Source organism: Suricata suricatta, chromosome 12, assembly GCF_006229205.1.
Source record: "Suricata suricatta isolate VVHF042 chromosome 12, meerkat_22Aug2017_6uvM2_HiC, whole genome shotgun sequence".
In the NCBI taxonomy this organism is placed as follows: Eukaryota; Metazoa; Chordata; class Mammalia; order Carnivora; family Herpestidae; genus Suricata; species Suricata suricatta.
The window spans coordinates 9,335,305-9,356,864 of record NC_043711.1 but is presented as its reverse complement, the minus strand read 5'-3'; the positions used below and the strand labels follow the sequence as shown (position 1 = coordinate 9,356,864).

At 55.1% G+C, this 21,560-nt stretch overlaps 2 protein-coding genes across 3 annotated transcripts in view; one reads left to right on the top strand and one right to left on the bottom strand.

The window, feature by feature from the left end:
* PALM3 (paralemmin 3) overlaps nucleotides 1-5,461 on the top strand; it is a 9,151-nt gene extending 3,690 nt beyond the window's left edge. Inside the window, exons 3-8 of the mRNA XM_029917806.1 lie at nucleotides 173-253; nucleotides 813-955; nucleotides 1,096-1,180; nucleotides 3,268-3,313; nucleotides 3,413-4,113; nucleotides 4,159-5,461. Coding sequence (XP_029773666.1) covers nucleotides 173-253; nucleotides 813-955; nucleotides 1,096-1,180; nucleotides 3,268-3,313; nucleotides 3,413-4,113; nucleotides 4,159-5,229 — 2,127 coding nt within the window. The 3' untranslated portion in view covers nucleotides 5,230-5,461. The remainder of the gene's footprint in view (nucleotides 1-172; nucleotides 254-812; nucleotides 956-1,095; nucleotides 1,181-3,267; nucleotides 3,314-3,412; nucleotides 4,114-4,158) is intronic.
* Nucleotides 5,460-21,560, bottom strand: part of IL27RA (interleukin 27 receptor subunit alpha) — a 16,283-nt gene continuing 182 nt past the window's right edge. The window contains exons 2-16 of one of the 2 annotated variants that reach the window (XM_029918776.1): nucleotides 21,424-21,560; nucleotides 20,839-20,956; nucleotides 20,566-20,655; nucleotides 17,964-18,121; nucleotides 17,700-17,869; nucleotides 16,203-16,362; nucleotides 16,030-16,094; nucleotides 12,648-12,831; nucleotides 12,332-12,520; nucleotides 9,986-10,087; nucleotides 9,752-9,910; nucleotides 7,164-7,289; nucleotides 6,676-6,769; nucleotides 6,414-6,507; nucleotides 5,460-6,279 (exon numbers count right to left, since the gene is read on the bottom strand). In XM_029918776.1, the coding sequence (XP_029774636.1) occupies nucleotides 6,025-6,279; nucleotides 6,414-6,507; nucleotides 6,676-6,769; nucleotides 7,164-7,289; nucleotides 9,752-9,910; nucleotides 9,986-10,087; nucleotides 12,332-12,520; nucleotides 12,648-12,831; nucleotides 16,030-16,094; nucleotides 16,203-16,362; nucleotides 17,700-17,869; nucleotides 17,964-18,121; nucleotides 20,566-20,655; nucleotides 20,839-20,956; nucleotides 21,424-21,517 (2,058 nt within the window). In that variant the 5' untranslated portion in view covers nucleotides 21,518-21,560 and the 3' untranslated portion in view covers nucleotides 5,460-6,024. The remainder of the gene's footprint in view (nucleotides 6,280-6,413; nucleotides 6,508-6,675; nucleotides 6,770-7,163; nucleotides 7,290-9,751; nucleotides 9,911-9,985; nucleotides 10,088-12,331; nucleotides 12,521-12,647; nucleotides 12,832-16,029; nucleotides 16,095-16,202; nucleotides 16,363-17,699; nucleotides 17,870-17,963; nucleotides 18,122-20,565; nucleotides 20,656-20,838; nucleotides 20,957-21,423) is intronic. The other variant, XM_029918777.1, reaches the window with a different exon arrangement.

Below are 21,560 nucleotides of genomic sequence, written 5' to 3'. Positions count from 1 at the left end.
CCGCCGGGACACCCGAGGTGCGCTCCGCCGCCACGCCCCGTTCGCAGCCCCGGGAGTCCCGGGAGCCCCGGGAGCCCCGGGCGCCCCCGCGAGCCCCGAGGAGGAGGAAAGGCGGAAGGGGAGGTGGCTGCCCCGCCCGGCCCGCGGGCAGCTCCGGGTCCTCTGTGCGCAGGAGAAGCGGCGGCTGCAGGAGGAGATCCGCGCCGCGCGCCGGGAGCTGGAAGAGGAGAAACTCCGCGTGGAGCGGCTCAAGGTTGGGGGCGGGCGGGGGCGCCTAGCACTCCCGGGCAGTGACCTGGGGGTATCGACGAGAATCGGTTTGGGGGATCATGGGAGGCTCTGTCCATTTTGGGGGGGCAGCTGGGGGTATTGGTTCCAGCTTAGGGGGGGCGTTTTTCCTCTGCTTGGGAGAGTGGGCGGTGGGGGAGGGTGATGATGGGGACCTTTGTACCACCTCTGGGAGAGTATGGGAACAGTGAAGGTGTTTGCCCGGCTTTGGGTAGGGAGGGGCCCATAGAGACGTAGATTTCATCTCCGGGAGTGCCTGTCCCATTCTGGAATGGTGGGGAGATAATGGGTGTTTCCCTCCAGCCTAGGAGGGCTCTGGGCTGCTCGTGGGTGTGTGGCCCACGCGGCAGTGTTGAGGGGGACACCGAGGGCATGTGTCCTATCCCCGCCTGAAGGAGAGACGTCTCTGCCGTTCGGGTGGTTTTGGACCATAAGACGGCTTCCCAGCGCAGGGGATTGGGAGGGAGCCCGACTTGGGGTGGGGTCGCCAGTGTGCACAGCCAGAGCTGCCTTCCCGTGCCCAGAGGAAGTCTCTCCGGGAGCGTTGGCTAATGGACGGGGCAGCCGATGAGTGGGAGCATCAGGAGGACTCCACCTCGAAGGACCCTGAGTCACCTGAGGGCCAGGCTCAGGTCCGAATCCGGAACTTGGAAGACAGCTTGTTCACGTGAGTTTGGGCCCCTGCCCGCTGGCTTTGCCGGCCTGGCTAGACCAGGTCCCCAGGTCCACACCAGCGACGTGGGCCGTTGAGGGGGCATTGGCGTTGAGCCTGGGGGTCCGCTGCCAGCAGCCTCCTCTCTTCCTCAGACTCCAGTCCCAGCTGCAGCTGTTGCAAAGTGCTTCCACAGGTGCCCAGCACAAGGCCTTGGGCAGGCCCACTTGGCGCAGGCAGGTGAGATGCCAGGGGTCACATGGTGGGCGGTGGGGTGGGGCCACAGGCGCAGAAGCGGGCCTCCAAGTGCAGCTTGGCCTCTAAGCCCTCTGCTGGTTCCTCGCTCTGTGGTCTTGGGCAAGTCGCTTTCCTTGTTCAAGCCTCAGTTTCCCTGTGTCTAAATGAGAGCAGGAGACCTGACCGGAGACCTCGGCTCAGGTCATGATCTTGTGGTTCACGCATTCGAGCCCTGCGTCAGGCTCTGTGCTGACAGCTTGGAGCCTTGATTCTGTGTCTCCCTCTCTCTCCGTGCTCCTCTCCTGCGCATACTCTGTCTCTCTCTCTCAAAAATAAAACATTAAAAAAATTAAATAAATAAAATGAGAGTATCGATAGCACACACGTGGAAGAGGTGGGGGTTGGGTCAACAAGATCCTAGGACTGGGCATGAGGTGGAGTTTTGATATAGGATTGCGAATATGGCCAAATGAGGAACGTGGTGGGAAAATGGGGGGGGGGTGCCCATGGAATTTGGCCTTTTTAAAGGGAGGACTCCGTCACCATGAGAGGCTTTTGTGATCTGACACATCCGTATGGGTTTCTGTGTTGGTAGCTCCTTTCTTCTTTGTTTTAATTTTTTAAAATTTATTTTTGAGACAGAGAGAGACAGAGCATGAGCAGGGGAGGGGCAGAGAGAGAGAGACGCAGAATCCAAAGCAGGCTTCAGGCTCTGAGCTATTTGCACAGAGCCTGGGGCTTGAACCCATAAACCGTGAGATCATGACCTGAGCCGAAGTCAGACGCTTAAGGGACTGAGCCACCCAGGTGCCCCTGGGTATATCTTTTTTAAGATACAGTCTACATGTTCTGTGTGCTTTTGAAAAACAGGCCATCTTCCCCTTAAGGTCTGGCTCTGGGTTGTCCTTGAAGTCCAAAGATCTGGCAACATTTGTGCCGGGCCACCGCAGGGAGCACTCATTCCATGGTCTCCTGCCCCCGCCCCCCCCCCCCCCCCCCCCATAGCTTACCTTGGCTCCCAGGTGCCTCTGGCAGGGCAGAGGGCAAAGAGATCTGTTAATGGATGTGGGAAGAGTCTGTTGCGTTTTTAGTAGAGGCCAGGAGTTCCTTGCTAGAGTGAGCCAGGCATGATTTCCTGGCCCAGAGGAGACCACCATCCAAGAGTCAGTGAGGGCGGAGCCCTGGGCATGGGAGGAGCACAGAGGAATCACCTGAGTGACCCAGGAAGGCTTCCTGGAGGCAGTGATATCTGTATTGAATCTGCGTGGGAACCAGGCAAGAAGGGAAAGGGAATTCCAGGCATAGGAAACAGCCCACGCAAAAGCCTGGAGGCTGGAAAGATTATCTTCTAAGGAACTGTGAGGAGGAGATCCCCGGGGCTTGGCCGAGCAGGCTCCCCCCCCCCCCCCTCCGCTTCTCTGAGCCCATTTCCATACTCTTGCCCTTTCCCTCAGTCTACCACAGCAACACTGACCCTCTTTTCTGGTCCTTGAACTTGCCAGCTCATTGCAGCCCCAGGGCTTTTGCACTTGCTCTCTGTTCTGCCTGGAATAGCCTGTACCTGCCTCTTGACTCAAGGTCAGCTCTTCTCACCCTTCAGGTCTCTGCTCAAGGTCACTTCCTCCTAGAGGCCCTCCTGTGTCTTATACATGAAGGAGGCACCCCACCACCTCCCGGCTTCTCTCTAATCCCTGTCCTGCTTTTTATTTTTTTCTGCTATAGTCTTTCTCCCTCGCTGACGCTACATATTTGTGTTTATGTTTATGCCCCACCCCCAGCCCCGGAATGTAAGTTCCAGTAGCAAAAAGCTAAGTAAGTGTCCCTTGTCCCCAGCAGCCTCAGTAGCTGACAGAGTAGGTTCCTAACACAGAGCTGTCGGCCCCCGAACGCAGTACTAATTAAGCACCTACTGTGTGTGAGGCACTTGAGCAGAGGCTTCTGAGACAGGTGAGGAAGGCAGGGGGCGGGTCTGGTCCTGAACTTGATGGAGGAGCCATTGAGGGTGTTTGGGTAGGGGAGGTTTCCGCCATGCAGGGAGGTTGGAGGTGGAGAGGCAGGCTGGCCTGACCTTGTCTCTGCCACCCTTGCAGGGCCAGCGACCTCTCTCCCAGCCTATCCTGGAGGCAGGTCCCACAGGTGGGTATTTGGGCCTGGGGGGCCTGAGAAGAGGGGCCTGAATCTGGGGGGCCAGGATCTCACTCTGTTTACCCCTGTTTCCTCCCCTTCCTCCCCAAGGCCACCCTGATCTGAAGAAGAGAGCTTCCCTACCCACAGAACCAGTGGCCACGCCCCCTGAGTCCCCGTCTGAGCTGAGAGAGGAGGCTGCCAGGGTTCCCCCTGCCCTGGGGCTGTTCCCTGGGGCAGCAGGGACCTCCTCGGAAGCCAATGGCCCCTGCCCTGGATCCAGCCCCCCTCCAGAACAGGGACCCAGGCAGGGGCCCGCAGCATCAGAGGGGGGTGTGGGTGAGGCCAAAGGAGGGGGTGTGGTGAAGGTGGTGTGGGAGGGGCTGAGGGCCACAGAGGACTGTGCCACAGAGGCCACAGGCCCAGAGCTGGAGGCCAAGGTGGAGGAGATGGTGCTGGAGGCCATTGGGGACAGGCAGGAAGCTGCCTGCGCAGAGCTGCCCACCTGGGTGAAGGAGGACAGGGGCATCGTGGAGGTGGTCTGGGAGGGGGTGGGCGGGCCAGAGAGCAGCGACTCAGAGGCCACTGGGGATGGGGGCGGGGGCCAGGAGGTGGCGCAGGCCAGCTCCCCGAGGCCCCAGGGGAGGCCAGAGGGAGCGGCTCCTGGAGAAGGAGGTGTCCCCAGGGGCAGCCCTGATGGTGACGGGCTCGGGGGCTCTGGAGGAGACGAGGGGTCCTTCATTTGGGTGGAGAGGGTGACCCTCAGCGAGGAGTGGGAGGAGCTGGTCGTGGAGGGGTTGGAAGGGCCCAGGGTATGGGGAAGTGGGGGAGGGCCTGGGAGTCCGCTGGGGGGGCAGAGGGGGGTAGGGGAGGAAGCCTGGGGGGCGGGAAGGAGCCTTGCAGAGGAAGCTGGGGAATTACTGGACAGAGGAAAGAAAGGCAAGGAGGAAGAGGCAGGGGCAGACGTGTCTCTGGGGCAGGAGAGGGGAGGAAGTGAGGACTCTTTGGGGCCAGAGAGGAGAGGAGGGGAGGAAAAGCTGAGGGCAGAGAGGGAAGGAGGTGAGGAGCCATTGCAAGTGGAGCAGAAAGGGGATGAAGACAAACCAGAGGCAGCTGAAGAACCTTTGGTGACGGAGAGAAAAGAAGGTGAGGAGTCACTGGAGGCCGAGCGAGCAGGAGATGAGGCACTATTGGAGGCTGAGAGAGGAGGTGAGGCGCCATTGGAGGCCGAGAGAGGGGGTGAGGCACCATTGGAAGCAGAGAAAGGAGATGAGGCATCACTAAAAGCAGAGAGAACAGGAGGTGAGGGACCATCGGAGGCAGAAAAAGGAGGAGGTGAGGAGTCACTGGAGGCAGAAGGAGGAGGTGAGGGACCACTGGAGGCAGAGAAAGGTGGAGGCGAGAGGTCACGGGAGGCAGAGAGAGGAGGAGGTGAGGCATCGCCAGAGGCAGAGAGAACAGGAGGTGAGGGGCCATTGGAGGCGGGGAAGACCGAAGTGGTTGAGGAAGATCTGAGTCCAGAAGAGCAGAGAGAGTCCGGGGGAGGAAAGGAATGTCAGGCAGAGGAGGTGAGTGGGGCAGGGGCTTCCTCGGGGCCCAAGGAAGAGTCAAGGCCAGAAGAGGAAGGACCGCAGCCCCAGGAGAAGCAGGAAGGCTCCCTGGAGGAAGAATCTGTGAGGCCTCAAATGCCTGCTGAGGGCCAGGGCCCCTCGGGGGACGCCACCCCCCTGCTGGCAGAGACCCCAGCTCCAGAGCAGCCCGCCGAGCGCCAGCCACTGCTTGCGGTGGAAGGGCCTGGGGCCAACCCCAGCGCCCGCCCCGTGCCCACCTACGCACCTGTCAGGCAGCCCGAGCCGCCCGCCCCTCCCGAGGGAGGAGAGGCAAGCGGCCCTAAGCAAAAGACGTGCCAGTGTTGTGCGGTCATGTGAGCCCACACCCTCCACCCAGCTCCTCTCTCAGCTACCTCGGCCTCTTGGCATCCGGCAGCAGGTCCCGGGCACAGACAGGGCACCACGGGACTGGCTGTGGCACCTGGGAGCCAGCCGGCCCGCACGTCCACCTCCCCCCGGGCTTCTGGACCCCTCGCACACTGCCTGTGACCCTGGCTCCCTTCTACGACAAAGCCTTTATACTTGAAAATAAAACGCGAAAGCATCAGGACGGTTGGAGGGTATGTGTTTGCTGGCACAGGACCCCTCTCCGACTCCCGGTGGGGCATCTGAGACTTCACTCTACTAGAATCAGACTGAGGCAGCGCGCGGACACAGGCATCTCCTTATAGAAAGTTCCCAAGCTCCCGTGACCATAAAAACCTAAAAGTTTATTTCTCTAGGTGGCTCCGATTCAGGCAGCCACTTGGGGACTCCGGTTTCTTTCCCCTTCTCGAATTCCGCCTTCCGGGATCGCGGCACGTTGATGTTCCAGCTCCCGGGAAAGGGAACAGAATGGGCAGGAGCCCCACGCAGTCTGGGTGGTGGCACGCCACCGCTGCAGCTGCTCGTGTTCTGCGGAAAAGAACTTGGGCCTTGGGCCGCGGCTGTGGCTCTGAGGGAGGCTGGGGTACCCCAGCTGTGGCTCTGTTATCGCAGCAGGACGGATTTGGGGAGGTGGCGGCACTCAGGAGTTCACACATCCTCCTCTGCTCCCTCTTCCACCTGCAGATTCCCTGTAGGGCCAGGCCCTTGGCTATAAGGGTCCTCACTGAGTGTCCTTAGGGGGGTGACTCAGCCTCCCTGATCCTCTGTGTCTTCATCTGTCAAAGGAGCACCTGTCTCCTGGCCTGGGGTGGGCTCCGGGCAGAACTTAGGGCCCGGGGGCAGCCCCAGAAGGCCTAGCTCCTCAGGGGTAGGCAGGAAGTGTTTCTCGTATCCGGAGTCCAGCCGGGCAGGGGTCTGGGGGGGCTCCGTAACCGGCAGTGGCTCCATCTCCTCCACTTCCAGGATGGGGAAGTCCCCAAGGGGCTGAGCCGGAGGCACCTCCTGGGAAGAGGGGAGACAGATACTGCCCGCCTCCTTCTCCCACACCTGCTCCGCCCCGCCCCCCACTGCCCCTGCACTTGCTGCCCCCTACCCCCTCCAGATGGCCTCCCGGGTGAGCCCGCTGTTTTGCTCACCTCCACGTGAGGCTGGCCAGAGTTGCTGTTGGCAGGATCAGGAACCTTCTCCCAGACCCAGCGTGGTAGCACCTTGTGCCGAAGGTGGAGGCACCTGGCAGGCCGGGAAGGGGATAGGGAATCTAGGTGAGCAGAGACCCGGGCCCAGGTGGCAGCATCCGGGAGTGTCCCCTCACCGTGTGCTCTCTCCGCCCCCCACCCCGCCGCAAAGCTTAGCTAATGTCCCCACCTGGGCAGAGACCCACATGTCTGACAGCCTCACCTTCCAGAGGCCGCTAGGCTCATGCCACAGCCCATCAGGAGCAAGCCCCACAGGACAAAGACACCCGGCAGAACTTTCCACTTGAGGGTGTTATCTGAGGTGGAGGAGGGGCGCAGAAGACCATTTAGACACCAGGGGTGGGGGAGGGGTGGGTAAGGCTCCTGATGGGGCAGGACTTGGGTGAGGGAGGTGGGGTGAGTGGGCGGGGCTTAGGAGTGGGTAAGGGCAATGGGGGGGGCACCTTGGGGTGGGAGTGACATGAAGGTTGTGAATCAAACAGTCAAGGCAGGTAGGTCAAGGTCAGGGATGGGTGAAAGGGTCAGAGACACACACTGCCTGATCATCCAGAGTATTTTAGTAGGAGCAGAATGCCTCTGAGGCATCATCAGTAACAACCCCCCGTCCAAAGGTTGCTCATTCACCGAAACCCCTAACTCTTTGGCATGGCGCAGGCCCCCCCTAGGGTAGTGCCACCCCAGCCCCTCTACCTGGCAGGTGAAGCCGGAGGCTGTCACCGGCAGGGCCCTGTCCTGCGATGGTAGACGCGGTCATCCACAGCTCACAAGGCCCCCAGGGGAGGTCGGGCAGGGTGATGTTCCGGGTGCTGCCACTCACTGAAGGACATGCCCAGAGAGGTGGGGGAGGCGGTCAAGTCCTACCTCAGGGCCTTTGCATGTGCTTTCTCTCCGTCTGCAACTCTCTCCCAAATACCCACATGGCTCCCGCCTTCTTTGCTCAAATTTCACCTCCTCGGTGAGGCCCTCCCTGACCACTACGAAGTTAGCTTCACAAGGAGCCTGGGTGGCTCAGTCGGTGAGTTCTCTGACTCTTGGTTTCAGCTCAGGTCATGGTCTCATGGTTCCTGAGATCAAGCCCCATGTTGGGCTCCATGCTGATAGTGCAGAGACTGTATGAGACTCTCTCTCTCTCCCTCTGTCTCTGCCCCTCCCCTGTGTCCTCTCTTTCTGTCTCTCTCGCTCTCAAAATGATTACGTAGACTTCATTTTTATTTATTTAAAAAATTTTTAATGTGTATTTATTTTTAAGAGACATTCAGAACAGGAGTGGGGAGGGGCAGAGAGAGAGGGAGACACAGGATCTCAAGCAGGCTCCAGGCTCTGAGCTGTCAGCACAGAGCCTGACAAGGGGCTCAAACTCATAAACTGTGAGTTCATGACCTAAGCCAAAGTCAGAGGCATTAACTGACTGAGCCACCTAGTTGCCCAAAAATAAATAAGTAACCTTAAAAAAAAAAAAAAAAAGAAAGTTAGGTTCTCACGGGCCATATACCCAGCACCCAGATCAGTGCCTGGCACACAGAGAGCCCTCAAAAAGGATATCTATTTGAAAAACTAAGAGAATGAATGACCATCATATTCCTCACCTGCACATTAACCCAGTGAATGGAATTCCTCCCCGGGTAAGGGGAAGACACGGGCACCTCCCAGACCTATACTGGTTTACTTAAAAAAATTTTTTTTTCATTTTTACTAAATTGCTTTGTTGTTGTTGTTGTTGTTTTTATTTTTGAGAGATAGAGAAAGACAGTGTGAGCAGGGGAGGGTCAGAGAGAGAGAGAGATACAGAATCTGAAGCAGGCTCCAGGCTCTGAGCTAGCTGTCAGCACAGAGCCCGATGCGAGGCTCGAACCCACGAACCGTGAGATCATGACCTGAGCTGAAGCTGGACGGTTGACCGACGGAGCCACCCAGGCGCTCCTCTTTTTTGTTTTTAAGACAAAAGAGGCAGTAAGTTTTTGATTTGTTATAGGATTATGGAAGACATGAGCACGGATCCGGATATATCGCCATAGAAAGATGTCCAAGCTGGGATGCCTGGGGGGGTCCGTTGGTTGAGCGCCCGACTTTTGCTCAAGTCATGATCTCATGGTTCATGGGTTCAAGCCCTGCATTGGGCTCGGTGCTTACAGCTCAGAGCCTGGAGCCTGCTTCAGATCCTGTGTCTCCCTCTCTCTCTCTGCCCCTCCCCTACTCACTCTGTCTCTGTCTCTCAAAATAAAGACATAAAAATATTTTTAAAGAAATTAAAATAAATAAAAAAATAATTTATTAAAAAAATTTTTTTAAATTTATTTTTGAGAGGCAGAGAGAAACAGAGTGCAAGCAAGAGAGGGGCAGAGAGAGAGGGACACAGAATCCAAAGCAGGTTCCAGGCTCTGATCTGTCAGTCAGCACAGAGCCTGATGTGGGGCTCGAACTCAAAAACTGTGAGATCATGACCTGAGCTGAAGTCAGACGCTCAACTGACTGAGCCACTCAGGCACCCCTAAAAAAATAATTTAAAAAGTAGGTTCCATGCCCACTGTGGGCCTTGAACTCACAACCCTGAGATCAAGAGTCGCATGCTCTGCTAACTGAGCCAGTCAGGCACCCTGAGAATGCTGATTATTATTTTTTTTAAGTGGGCTCTATGCCCCATGTGGGGCTTGAACTCACGACTCTGAGATGACAACCTGAGATCAGGAGTCGGACGCTTCACTGACTAAGCCACCCAGGTGCCCCAAGAAAGCTGGGGTTCTTGAAGACACACCCCGTTAATATGCTAGCTGTGCTCACAAGCACAGGTAACTTTCGTAATTAAAAAAAAGGTAATAAAGATATTTTTGAAAAGGCATTTGTGCTCAGAGTTAAAATGTAGCCCGTACCCAAAGGTGTGGAAAAGGACTAAAAATCACACATAATCCTGCGATGCCACTGACATCGTGAGGTTTCTTTTCAATTGGTGCTTCTGCTGCGCTCAGTGCTGGGTTTTCTCTTACAACAATGGAACCATCTCATGAGATTTTGTCACCTTTCTTATCTTTTTCACTTAATAAAACACGACAGGCATCTTTCAAAGTCAATAAATATAGATCAGAGTCCTCATTTTTAACGGCCAAATGACAGTTCCTTATATTGATAGCCACAGGATTATTGTCCATGAGGGAGCTGAGGCGGCCACGTAATCTCCCCGGGGCTGAGAGGGAACCAAAGGGGCCGATCTGGGGACAAGAGTGGGGCAGAGCAACGGGGGGTGGGGGGGGTCTTGCTAGGGGCAGGAGGCTGCGAGGGCTCACCGTTCATGCAGATGGAAGGCCCAGTCCCGCTCTGCACACACAAGGTGTAGTGAGTGAGATGACCCCGGAGTTGACGCCTGGGGACCTCTCCCCACGCTATTGTGGGGGTTCCTGGGGGGGTATCCTGGAGCCGCCAAAGCGCTGGCCCTGCTATGGGTACTGAGGAGAAAAGCCAATGGGTCAAGATCTGCCAAGGTTCTGGAAGTTCCCCCATTCCCCAGCCCCACCACTTACCTAGTTCCTCCCTGAACTTCCAGACTGAGGGGGCAGGGGCCAGGCCGGAAGGAGACACTGCTGTCACTGTGATTCGGTAGGGGATTCCTCCTTCAAAATTCCCTGGTGGGTGGAGGAACAAAGACAAGACGGAGTTGGCTCTCCCACCCCTACTCATTCCCTACCCAGCAGGCGTCTTCATTCGGGTCTCCTGAAGGACGCACTGCGATAAATATTTGGGTGGAAATAATTTTCCGGGGGGGGGTGACCCCAGGGAACACCAAGAGGGCAGCTGGAAAGAGAAATAGGGAAAGAAAGGCGGCCAGCCAGTAAATGACAGGAACAATTTCTCAATGTAGGCAATGGAAATCCAATCCCGCCGGCGACCTCTGGGTGGCAGCAGAGAGCACATGGCTGAGGGCCATCCCACCCAAGGAGGCAGGAAGCCGGGGTATGTATCCACCGACCCTCATTAGTAACTGTTGGAGGGCTGCATCGGTTGGGACTTCACTCCCAAGCACGCCAGCCTGCTGCTTCAGTAGGCAAAATGCTCCAGTGACCAGAAAAAGCCTTCAGGCCAAGGAAATGCGGGTGCCCAATGGTCAAACAGCAGGCTATGGGTGGGGTGGCCCTGACACCTCCCATCCTGGTCAGTGAGGCTCCTGAGGCCCCTTCTCAAAACCTATGGCTGCTGCACGGCCTTCCCCAAATGGGAATCTTCCAAAATCGAGGCCCCTCCTCTTTTGTCCATACATACTATGGGCCTCGGGACTCTGTCCTTCCTCAAGTTTTCACAGGATACTTCACTCTCATGCTCTCCCAAGTCCTTTACACCAAGGATGGGTTCCCCGGCGCCACGCCCCAGCCCAGAACTCAGAGCCAGCCCCAGACCTGAGTATCCAAAAGTCGGCCTCGGGGACAGCTCTGTTTTGTTGTTTTTTTTTAATTTTCGGCTCTGTTCTTTTTTTGTTGTTGTTGTTATTTATTTATTTTTGAGACAGAGACAGAGCATGAGCCAGGGAGGGGCAGAGAGGGAGACACAGATTCTGAAGCAGGCTCCAGGCTCTGAGCTGTCAGCACAGAACCCGATGCGGGTTTTGAACTCACAAACTGTAAGATCGTGACCTGAGCTGAAGTCGGACGTTTAACCGACTGAGCTCCCCAGGTGCCCCGGGACAGCTCTATTTAGATGAACTTCTCTGAGAAAACATATCCCAGTGGATCCCCAAAATTCTGCCCCAGGTCTCCCCACTTGGAACCTGCCTGCTTCCCCCGCTCCTCAGTTCCCACCTGGTACAGCCCTCACCCCTTCCCCAGTCCACTCCTCCCAAGAGCAGCCTAAGGGTGCCTCTGAGCAACTGAGTCTGGGCTTGTCCCTTCTTGCTCAGAACTCTCCATAGTTCCTGCCCCACTCAGGGGAAAAGCCCAAGTCCTTCTCGTAGCCCACCAGGCCTCGCACAATTTGCCTGTCCCCTCCCTGCCCTCACCTCCTCCCCCTCTCCCCTCATTCATTCTACTCCTGCCGCAGGGTCCTCCTCCCTGTTCTTCTAACACATCAGGCACATTCCTGCCTCTGGGCCTTTGCACTGTCTGTTCCCACTTTTTTTTTTCTTTTTAACATTTATTTTTGAGAGACAGAGAGAGACAGATCATGAGCAGGGCAGGGGCAAAGAGAGAGGGACACACAGAATCAGAAGCAGGCTCCAGGCTCTGAGCTAGCTATCAGCACAGAGCCCGACACGGGGCTTGAACCCACGAACCGTGAGATCATGACCTGAGCCGAAGTCGGACGCTCAACCGACTGAGCCACCCAGGCGCCCCTGTTTCCTCTTGTGTTTCCCTCAGCTCTCTCTCTCACCTCCTTCGGGTCTCAGTTCAAATGCTGCTTTTCTAGAAAGGCCTTCTCTAACCTTTCTTCGTCCTCCCCTTTACCCTGTTTTATTTTCTCCCCCAGTTACATCACGGATGTATTTGTTTTGCTGTTGTTGTTTGTTTCATTGGCTGCTCACCCCGTAAGAAAGCTCCATGAGGACCCATAGTTTGCTATGGAGAGGTTTGCTGTGTGGCCTCAGGCAAGTTGCTTAACCTCCCTGGGCCTTTTTCTTCCTCTATACCTGGAGCAGGACGTAACAGAAGCCTACTCTACAAGGCAGCCTGAACAACTTAATGCTTGCGGTAAATGCCAGCAGACCTCAGCAGGTGCCGCTGCACGCCAGTGTCTGGCGCGGCCTGGGCCGCAGGGAGCGATCCGCAAGTACCGCGTGCGTGAATTAAGGAGACTTTCCTGGCAACACTGTCTCCCTGCAGGTCCCTCATCAGTCGGCTACCAGGCGCTGCGATGGGAACCCAGGTGTCCCGGGGCCTCACCTGGCAACAGGGCTCTGAGGTTCTCAGGGGGAAGCCGAGTCCAGCTGAGGGCCTCCGGGGGATCCCCGTCCCGAATCCAGTCCACCACGTGCTCCTGCAGCTGCCCAGACCCCCGCTGCCAAGTCACTAGCAGCTCCTCGCTCCCAGCCATGCTGGTGACCTCCACGCCATGGGGGGCAGCCTCTGGACCTGGATGGGAGGGGGGCGAGGGAGAAGGGGAGAAGTCTCAGCTCCCTACTCCAGGAGGCCCCGCCTCCCTTGGGGCGGCAGGGGGTGGGGGGGGGAAACTGCTCAGGGCAGATGCACAGCCTCTTACCCAAGCAGGCCAAAGAAAGGTTGGTGAGAGGCCCCCGGCTCGTGGCATTGACCGCAGACACCCCAACCCAGTCCGCCTGGCTGGGGATGGAGGAGTTACAGCAGGCAGCCGGCTTCTGGGTCAGCTCCTGACCTTTAACTTGGAACCAGACTTTATAGCTCATCTGCCCGCAGTGGCCCGGGACCTGAAGGACGACAGGAAGAAGGTGTCACTATCTCCCACTTACCAGGCACACGCTGTGGCTCTCAGCAAGGTCCACCTGAGAAGCCAGTCAGTGAGATATTTCTGTTGGCTCCGTTTCACAGATGAAGAAACGGAGTCGCAAGGGGGCTCAGCGGCAGAGGTGCAAATAGGATATAGTTCCGGGACCAGAACTAGGGGGACGCAGAGTGAGGCGCTCACCTCGGCTGCACAGGTTAAAGGGGAGGATGGCAGAAACCCGGGAACCGAGAAAAATTCTCTTCTACTTCATCCAAACGAAGGCCATAAAACCCCTTGACAGACAATTTCAAGATTTTAAGTCCAGAGAGGATCTGCCCTTGCACCCGGATGACGCTGCCTTGCGCTTTCGTCCTAATCTGCGTCCTATGTGGTTCTTCAGGATTTAAAACTTCCCACTGCTGTACCGAGGGGAGGGAAGGCGTAGCGAAGAGGACGGCAGCCTCCAGGATCGTAGCTTGGAGGGAAGCTGTGGGAATTTTTGGTTGCCTCAATGTCTGGTATTGTTTTTAATGTTTATTTATTTATTTTGAGAGAGAGCATGTGCATGCAAATGAAGGGGGGCAGAGAAAGAGAGAGGGAGGGAGAGAATCCCAAGCAGGTTCCACACTGTCCGCAGAGAGCCCCACGTGGGGTTTGATCCCACGAACTGTGAGATCATGACCTGAGCCGAAATGTGACTGGTATTTGATGGGCAAGAGCCAGGGATGTTACACTGTCCTAGAAACAAAAAACTGTCCCATCCATGACCATTGTGACTTTTGAGTGCCATCCCCACTGGGAACTTTTATAGAAGAAAAGCCTATCTAATGTTAACTGATCCTAAAATCAAACTCCTTTTATTTCAATGTTTATTTTTGAGAAAGAAAGAGAGAGCATGCGTGAGAGAGAGTGGGGGAGGGGCAGAGAGAGAGGGAGACACAGAATCCAAAGCAACCTCTAGGCTCCGTGCCATCAGCCCAGAGCCCAACTTGGGGCTTGAACCCACAGACCATGAGATCATGACCTGAGCCGAAGTCGGACGCTTAGCTGACTGAGCTACCCAGGCACCCCTAGAACCAAACTCCTTTTGATATATAAAGGCAAAATCTTTGGGGAGTCTGGTGTTAATGCTCACTGAATTTTTAAATATTCAGAATGTATGGGGACTTTCTAAGCAGTTTTTATTATCAATTCCCCGTACAATCTATGTTCTAATTAGAGAATTTTTTAAAGTCCCCCGCATCACCTCACCCCTTTGAAGCCCCTGGAAACTAGTGCTATGGCCTTGTATGCAGTTGATTTTGGTAAATGTCTTAATTATACATGGAAGAAAGGCAGTTCTGACATTTCCTGTGTGAGTCCATTAGGTTGTTGGCTATCACATGTTCTTGACTTGTTTATCCATTATGAAATTACTGATAGGAGTGTGTTAAACTCTCCCACAATAGTTGTGGATTCATATATTTCTCTGTCAATTTTTGCTATATGTATTTTAAAGCCATATTATTAGGTACATATGGTTTTAGTACTCATATCATATTAGTGAACTGAATTTTTGCCATTATGTGGCTACCTTATTTCCCCTTCATTTTCTTCCTTCCTTCCTTCCTTGTGTTTATTTATTTTTGAGTGAGAGAGAAAGAGACAGAGGCAGAGAGAGGAAGACAGGATCTGAAGCAGGCTCTGCACCAACAGCAAAGAGCCCAGTGAGGCCTCAAACTCATGAACCACGAGATCATGACCTGAGCTGAAGCCAGACATTTAACCAACTGAGCCACACAGGGGCCCCTCCCCTTCACTTTCTACTGAATATTACAATCAGATGACTTTATTATACTTTTTAAAAACATGAGTATATGTGGGTTATAGTATCTAGATAATCATTTCAGCAGAGTAAAGGGGTGTTACAAAGTATATGTTATAAAATAGCGCAGTGGGGCTATGAACTGCCCCACTTTGAAAGCCAGTGAATCTCAGCTCTGCTGCTTACCATTTGTGTGGTTTGAGGCAACTTCTCTGTGCCTCCTTTGTCTCATCTGCAAAGCTGGTTAATACAAATGAGTGTGCACGCTAGAATAAGAGCACTGTGTTATGTATGGTTACAATCAACATGGGGCGCCTGGTGGCTCAGTCGGTTGAGTGTCTGACTCTTGATTTCAGCTCAGGTCATGATCCCAGGGTCATGGGATCAAGCCCACTGTTAGGCTCTGTGTTGGGATTCTCTCTCTCCCACTAAACCTCCCCTTTCCTCACTGTTTCCTTCTCTCTCTCTAAAAAATTTAAAAAAACTATAAGGGCGCCTGTGTGACTTGGTTGGCTAAGCGTCCGACTTCAGCTCAGGCCATGATCTCGCAGTTCACGAGTTCGAGCCCCGCGTCGGGCTCTGTGCTGACCGCTCGGAGCCTGGAGCCTGCTTCCGATTGTGTGTCTCCCTCCCTCTCTCTGCCCCTCCCCTGCTCCCACTCTGTGTCTCTCTCTCTTCTTCTCTCAAAAATACACATTAAAAATTAAAATTAAATACTGTATTAAGCAATTAATATTAGGGGCACTTGGGTGGCTCAGGTCATGATCTCACATTTGTGAGTTTAAGCCCCACATCAGGCTTGCTGCTGTCAGTGCAGAGCATGCTTTGAAACCTTCCTCTCTCTCTGCCCCACCCAGCTCGTGCTCTCTCTCTCTCTCAAAAAAAAATAAACATTAAAAAAAATTAATATTAGACTCTGTGGCCTAAGAGGGTTACAGGTCCTGATGTTTTGTTCCTCTGTCATATTACTGGGAGCCAGGGGCTAGCGACGCCTGGAACGTCAGAGAGGCTCAGCAGATTAGGAGCAGTGAGGATGCATGTCTGATGTCTGTCATCTCAGAGCGCCATTTTGACACTAGCGCAGGAGCACGGTGCGGAGCTGAACCTGGTCTTGCTTCCATACCTTTGCACCTGCTGCCCCTCTGCCTGCACCCACTTCACGCCTCAGCTCAGACCTCCTACAAGTAGCTGACGTTGGGGGAGGCTCACCCTGTGCCCGGCACTATGCTGGGACCTCTGAGCATCCCCTCAGCTCAGAAGGCAGCATCCACATCGCCACCTGGGTCTAGTCCACACGGTTGTTATTTGGGGCTTCCTGACCTGCGCAGGGAAAGGGGCGGAGCCGCGAGGGAAAGGGGGCGGAGCCCCGCCGCTCACCTTCCACAGGAACAGGGCTTCCGGCGGGCCTGAGGTTGCGCAGATGCTCCCAGAGATCCACACATCTTTCGGAGATGTCCAGGAGGAGGAAAGGGAGTACAAGTGAGAGAGGCACGTGGTACAGATTCCAGGAGGGAAGATGAGGGTATGGGGGCAAGCCTGGAGAGCCTCACCAGACGGCGGTGTCTGGAAGGACAGAATGGGGCTCTGTTTGCCCCACAGATCCTCTTCTTTCTCCATTCGGCAGCGGCCGTACACCTCATAGGTAGTGGCTAGCTCCAGGTCCGGGATCTCAATGGGGGTCAGGGGTATGGACTTGACTTCCGGTTCCAGCTGCGGGAGAGACAGGAAAGAGCAATGAAGCTGCGGGCTGAGTCGAGGGTATTTGACCTGATATGTCCGCAGGGTCCAACTAGCCTATGTTTTGCACAAGACCAAGGGGATTCCCAGGACACGGGCCTTTGGGTTTTGAAATTGGGACAATCCCCAGCAAAAGGGGGAGACAGATTGGCCACCCTATGGGTCATGGATAGCAGTAGGTAGTAAGTTCTATTATGATCCTCATTTTACAGTTGAGGAGAACAGAGGCCCTGGAGACGGACAGTGACTTGCCCAAGGTCACAAAGCAGGTGAGCGCTGGAGAGGAGATTCACACCCAGGCAGTCAGATTCCAAAGTCTGCATCTCAGAATTTCCCTGAATTGCACGAATAATCACAATGACAACTTTCTTCTATGTTGCAATGTTTTGTAAGAGGTGCTTGAGACAACTGGTCATCCCCAATATCCATTCTGCCCTTCTCCCTTTGGAAACAGAAGAGTATCAGCGGGAACATGGCTGTCAAGACTAGGACTACATTTCCCAGCCTCCCTTACAATCAGGTGGGACCGTGTGACTGTGTTCTGGCCAATGAGATATAGAGAAAAGGATAGCAGCGACTTCTGTGCTGTACAAAGTGCATGGATGGGGAGGTCCCCCAACTCTTTCTGGGGTCTCCTGGCTCTAGAGTTCTCTTCCATTTTCTTGCTGTGTGAGCTTGGTATGGCGCTTAGCTTCTCTGAGGTTGACTTCCCCAACTATGAAGTATATAATCTCAAAAGCATCTACTGTAAAGGAAGGTTGGGGGGTAATCCATGCATTAGCTTGGGACCTGATCCACAGCAGGTGGTCAGAAAGGTCAGCTGCCTTTATGAATTATTTTTGAGTGTTTATTTAAACCAAGCCTCGCTCCTCATCTGTAAAATGGGTAGGTATAAAAGACACCCACCTCAAAGACTTCCTGTAAGGGTTTAATAACGAGCCTAGAACACTGTCTGGCATATGGTAGATGCTTTTGAAACGTCTTCTATTATTTTAAAGTTAACATTAGCTACTAGAAGATGTCTATTCTTTCACAAAACTGCTGGAGGAAGTTGGCTGAGTTTCTCAAAAATTCCAAGTGCAGTTTGGACTGGGACTGCATGCATGAAATTTGAAATTATTCGGGGTGTGTGTGTGTGTGATTTTTTAACTGAACAAGATGCAACATACAGGCCTTTTGTGTGAGTTGTGGACAGACTCTAGGAGCAATAAATGGACTTTGGACTGGGTCTCTGATTTGGGGACGATGCCCTGGGCCCTGCCTGGGAAGGTGGGGGGGGGAAGGGGGGGGAGGGGGCCCCTGACACTCACCAGAGTCCAGGCAGAGTCCCCCCCAGTCCTCTGGCATTTTTGATAGTAGAACTGGCAGACCAGGACCTTGTGGGGTGGCCACACAGGCGGGGCCCATTGGACAGTGGCCTCCAAGGGGTAGTCCTCGGAAAAGTCCACATCAGGGATCAGCCAGGGGGCACCTGGTTCCACTGAGGAAGGGGAGGCCGGGATGTATTTAGCCAGGGTCTCCAGGACCACCCACCCCGAACACAGCACACCCCCGCCCCCCATCCCGCCTGTTACTTCGGGTTTCCAGGTCCACGGTGACTGGGGGCCAGAGAGACTGGCCAGCCTCGGTACCCCAGACAAGCAGTTCATCAGACATGGTAAGCTGCTCCCGCGGAATGGCCACCCAGCTCTGCCCAGTGGGCACTGCCACGGTCCATGTTCTGTTGGGATGGCTGTGAGGAGAGATGGGGGGGTAGGGGGGTGGAGATTGGGTTGGGTCCAGAGCCTTCATGATAACCGTGCTGCCTGGGTTCAAATCCCAGCTTTGCTGCTTCAGTGTTGTGTGACCTTGCGCAAGTGACTTCACTCCTCTGTGCCTTAGTTTCCTCATCTACAAAATGTGGGTAATAGAGGTGCCTGCAGAAGGGCTGAAGAGTGAGGGGAATCCATGAGGTAACACACTGTGTTCAGAACAGCACTGGGTGGGGGGGCGCTTGGGTGGTTCAGTCGATTCAGCAACTGACTCTTGGATTCAGCTCAGGTCAGGATCTCACGGTTCCTGAGTTCAAGCCCCACATTGGGCTCTGCACTTGATGGTGAGGAGCCTGCTTGGGATTCTTTCTCCCTTTCTCTGCCCCTCCCCTGCTCAAGGTGTCTCTGTCTCTCTCCAAATAAATAAATAAGCTTAAAAAAAAAAAACAGTGTCAGGTGCCCAATACAGTTCACACAAGCATTGATCATTACATTTATTGAGCACCTACTTACATGTGGGCACATTTACCTTACGAAGCGATAACAGTCAGTAAATGTATTGGGCCAGGCCCTGTTGTCGAAGCTGGGCCAGCACTGCGGGCGAGGACCTGGCTCTATAGAGCTTTTCTTCCAGGGTGGGGGGTGGGGGGACCAAGGCGAAACCCATAAATATATCATTGATGGCGGTATAAGCGATATAAAGAACAATCATCAGGGTGAAGAGGATGCCGTGTGGTGAGGCGGTGAGGAGAGACGGCGCTATTTTAAGAAGGGTGGTGAGGAGAGATCTCTCGGCGGTGGAGGCTTGAACAAAGGCCTGGAGGACATGAGGGCGGAGCCCGCAGTAGGGGAGGAGGGTGGGCGGGGGAGGGGAAGCAGTTTTAGGAAGCAGCACCGGCCAGTGCGAAGGCCTTGAGGTAAAGTGACTGGTGTGTTTGAGGAACAGCAAGGCCTCCCGCATGGCAGGGGTGCATCGAGGGAGGTGGAGAGACGCGCCCGGACTCAGGGGTCCACGGGCGCCCTCTAGCTGCTGAGTGGAGAACAGACGGTTGGGCTCCGGGGCGCCAACCAGAGCCCAGGAAAGGAGGTGGTGACTGCAGGGTCCTGGCTCCGCTGGCCAGGGTCGGGGCTAGACCAGGGTGGGTGCTGAGGAAGGAGAGACAACCAGGTTCTGGATAATGTAGAAGGGGAAGCCGTCTGACAGATCAGAGGTGGGTGACAGAGCAGCGCCGAGGACCTCCCGAAGGCTTAGAGTTCAAAGATTCAAAACGAGGCCTTCATAAAACAGCAACAACAACAAAAACGCAGGTGTCGGCGGAGATGTGGAGAAACCGTAGCCCTCCTCCACGGCTGGTGCGCATGGAAAATGTTGCAGCTGCTGCAGTTTCTCAGTTAGACACAGAATGGCTGTGTGACCCAGCAACCCCACTCCTTCCCACAGACCCGAAAGAATGGAAAACGCGGACTCAAACACTTGTACTCGTATATTCACAACAGTGCTAGTCACAGCCCCCCAAAGGTGGGAACAAACTAAATGTCCATCAGCAGATGAATGGAGGGGCACCTGGGTGGCTCAGTCAGCTAAGTGTCCGACTTCGGCTCAGGTCACGATCTCACCACCGGTGAGTTCGAGCTCCGCTTCAGGCTCTGTGCTGACAGCTCAGAGGCCAGAGCCTGCTTCGGATTCTTTGTCTCCTTCTCTCTCTCGAAAATAAACAAACAAACAAAAAAAAACCCATGCTAACGAACAGAAGCCCCGCTCAAAAGGCCACATATTATATAATTCCATGTATATGAAACGTTCAGAACAGGTAAGTCCATAGAGAGAGAAAGCGGGATGGTGGGGCCAGGGGACCATGGGGAGGGACTGCTCGTGGGATGGAACTTCCTTTTGGGGTGATGAGAGTGTTCTGGAAGCAGATGGAGAAGGTGGTTGCACAACACTGTGAACGTACTAGACGCAACTGAATTGTTCGCTTTAAAATGATTAACTTTATGTGAATTTCACCTCCTTAAAAAACGGGGGGGGGACTGCCCCCTCTTATACCAATTAAAACGAGGCCCCTCTGGAAGGGAACAGTGGGGACAGCTACACAACGATGTGAATGTACTTAATGCCGCTGAACACTTAAAAATGGTTGAGAAAAAAGGATGGCGTATTTTTTATGAATATTTTACCACCGTTAAAAAAAAAGCAGCCCCCCCCCAACCATCACCAGTGGTTTGCATCTTTCAATGCACCTTTCACTCTCCTCTCACTTAAGCCAGATTTGAAATGAATTTGAGTTTGATTCAGGTATGATTCATCATGAAGCAACCCTTGAACTGTGAGGTGCACGAGGTCCAGGCTGCCTGTCTCTTCATTGCTGGGTTCCCAACACCAGACCAAATTCTTTTTATACACTAGAGATGTTAAGCTACTTGCCTAAGGTCACACAGCAATAAAAAACAGCTTCTCAGGATTAAGCAATTTCTCTTGGCCGGTGCCCAACTCGTTGAATCCTCAGAACCAAGGCTGGGAGGAGAGAGAGGCTCAGGGAGGGAAAGTGACTGTGTTAGGGTCACACAGTAAGGAAATGCGGAACCTGGAATCGAGGATCTTGAGAGTGGGGGAAGGCCGCGGGGTCCTCTCAACTGAGTATGCTGGGGCCTGAGTGGCCAAAGCCTCAGTTTCCCCAAGTCGGCCGGTTGTACTCACTACTTCTGGCTCTGGAGGTGCAGCGTGGAGGGGGCTCTCAGGTCCCCAAGAGGTCCCCACGAGCAGTTCAAGTCGCCCAAGGGTCCGACTCCATAGCACTGCAGTGGCCCAGGGCTGCCTGGGGGGGGGGGGGGAGGATCCCAGGGAAGGGGGTCAATTCTCCCAGCCGCCTGCACATCCCAGAATCTGACACCACCTCCCCCCCCACCCCGCACTTCTGCCAACTGGGGAGGGCGACCCAGGATCCCTGCTGGAGGTGAGCAGTAGGAAGGGAGGGGGCAGGATACCCCTCCCCAGGCTTTGGGCACAACTCCTCCCCTGCCTCTGCCAGCCACATCCTGTTGCACCCCCCCCCCCAACGCCTCCACCCCACCCCCGGGGCCTCGGGCTCCCACCTCGCTGCCGACCCCCGCCCCCCAACTGCTCTCTCGGTGCTGTCTCCCACCACCCTCGGCCCGGGAGGTGCAGAGGGGCGTCTGCACCCCCGCCAGTCAGGCCGCAAACCTGCGCTGCCCCCGGAGGCTCTGCGCTCTCGTGGCGAGCGCGGCGCCGGAGCGCCCGACACGAGTTCGCTCCAGAACTCACCCTGCGGCCGACCGCGGTGGCACAGCAGCGACAACAGAGGCAGCAGCACCAGCTCCGGCCGCGGCCGGAAGGGAGCGGCCCGGGCCCCTCGCATGGCGCTCCCCCTACCGCGCCGCGAGTCCGGCGGGCCCTGCCCG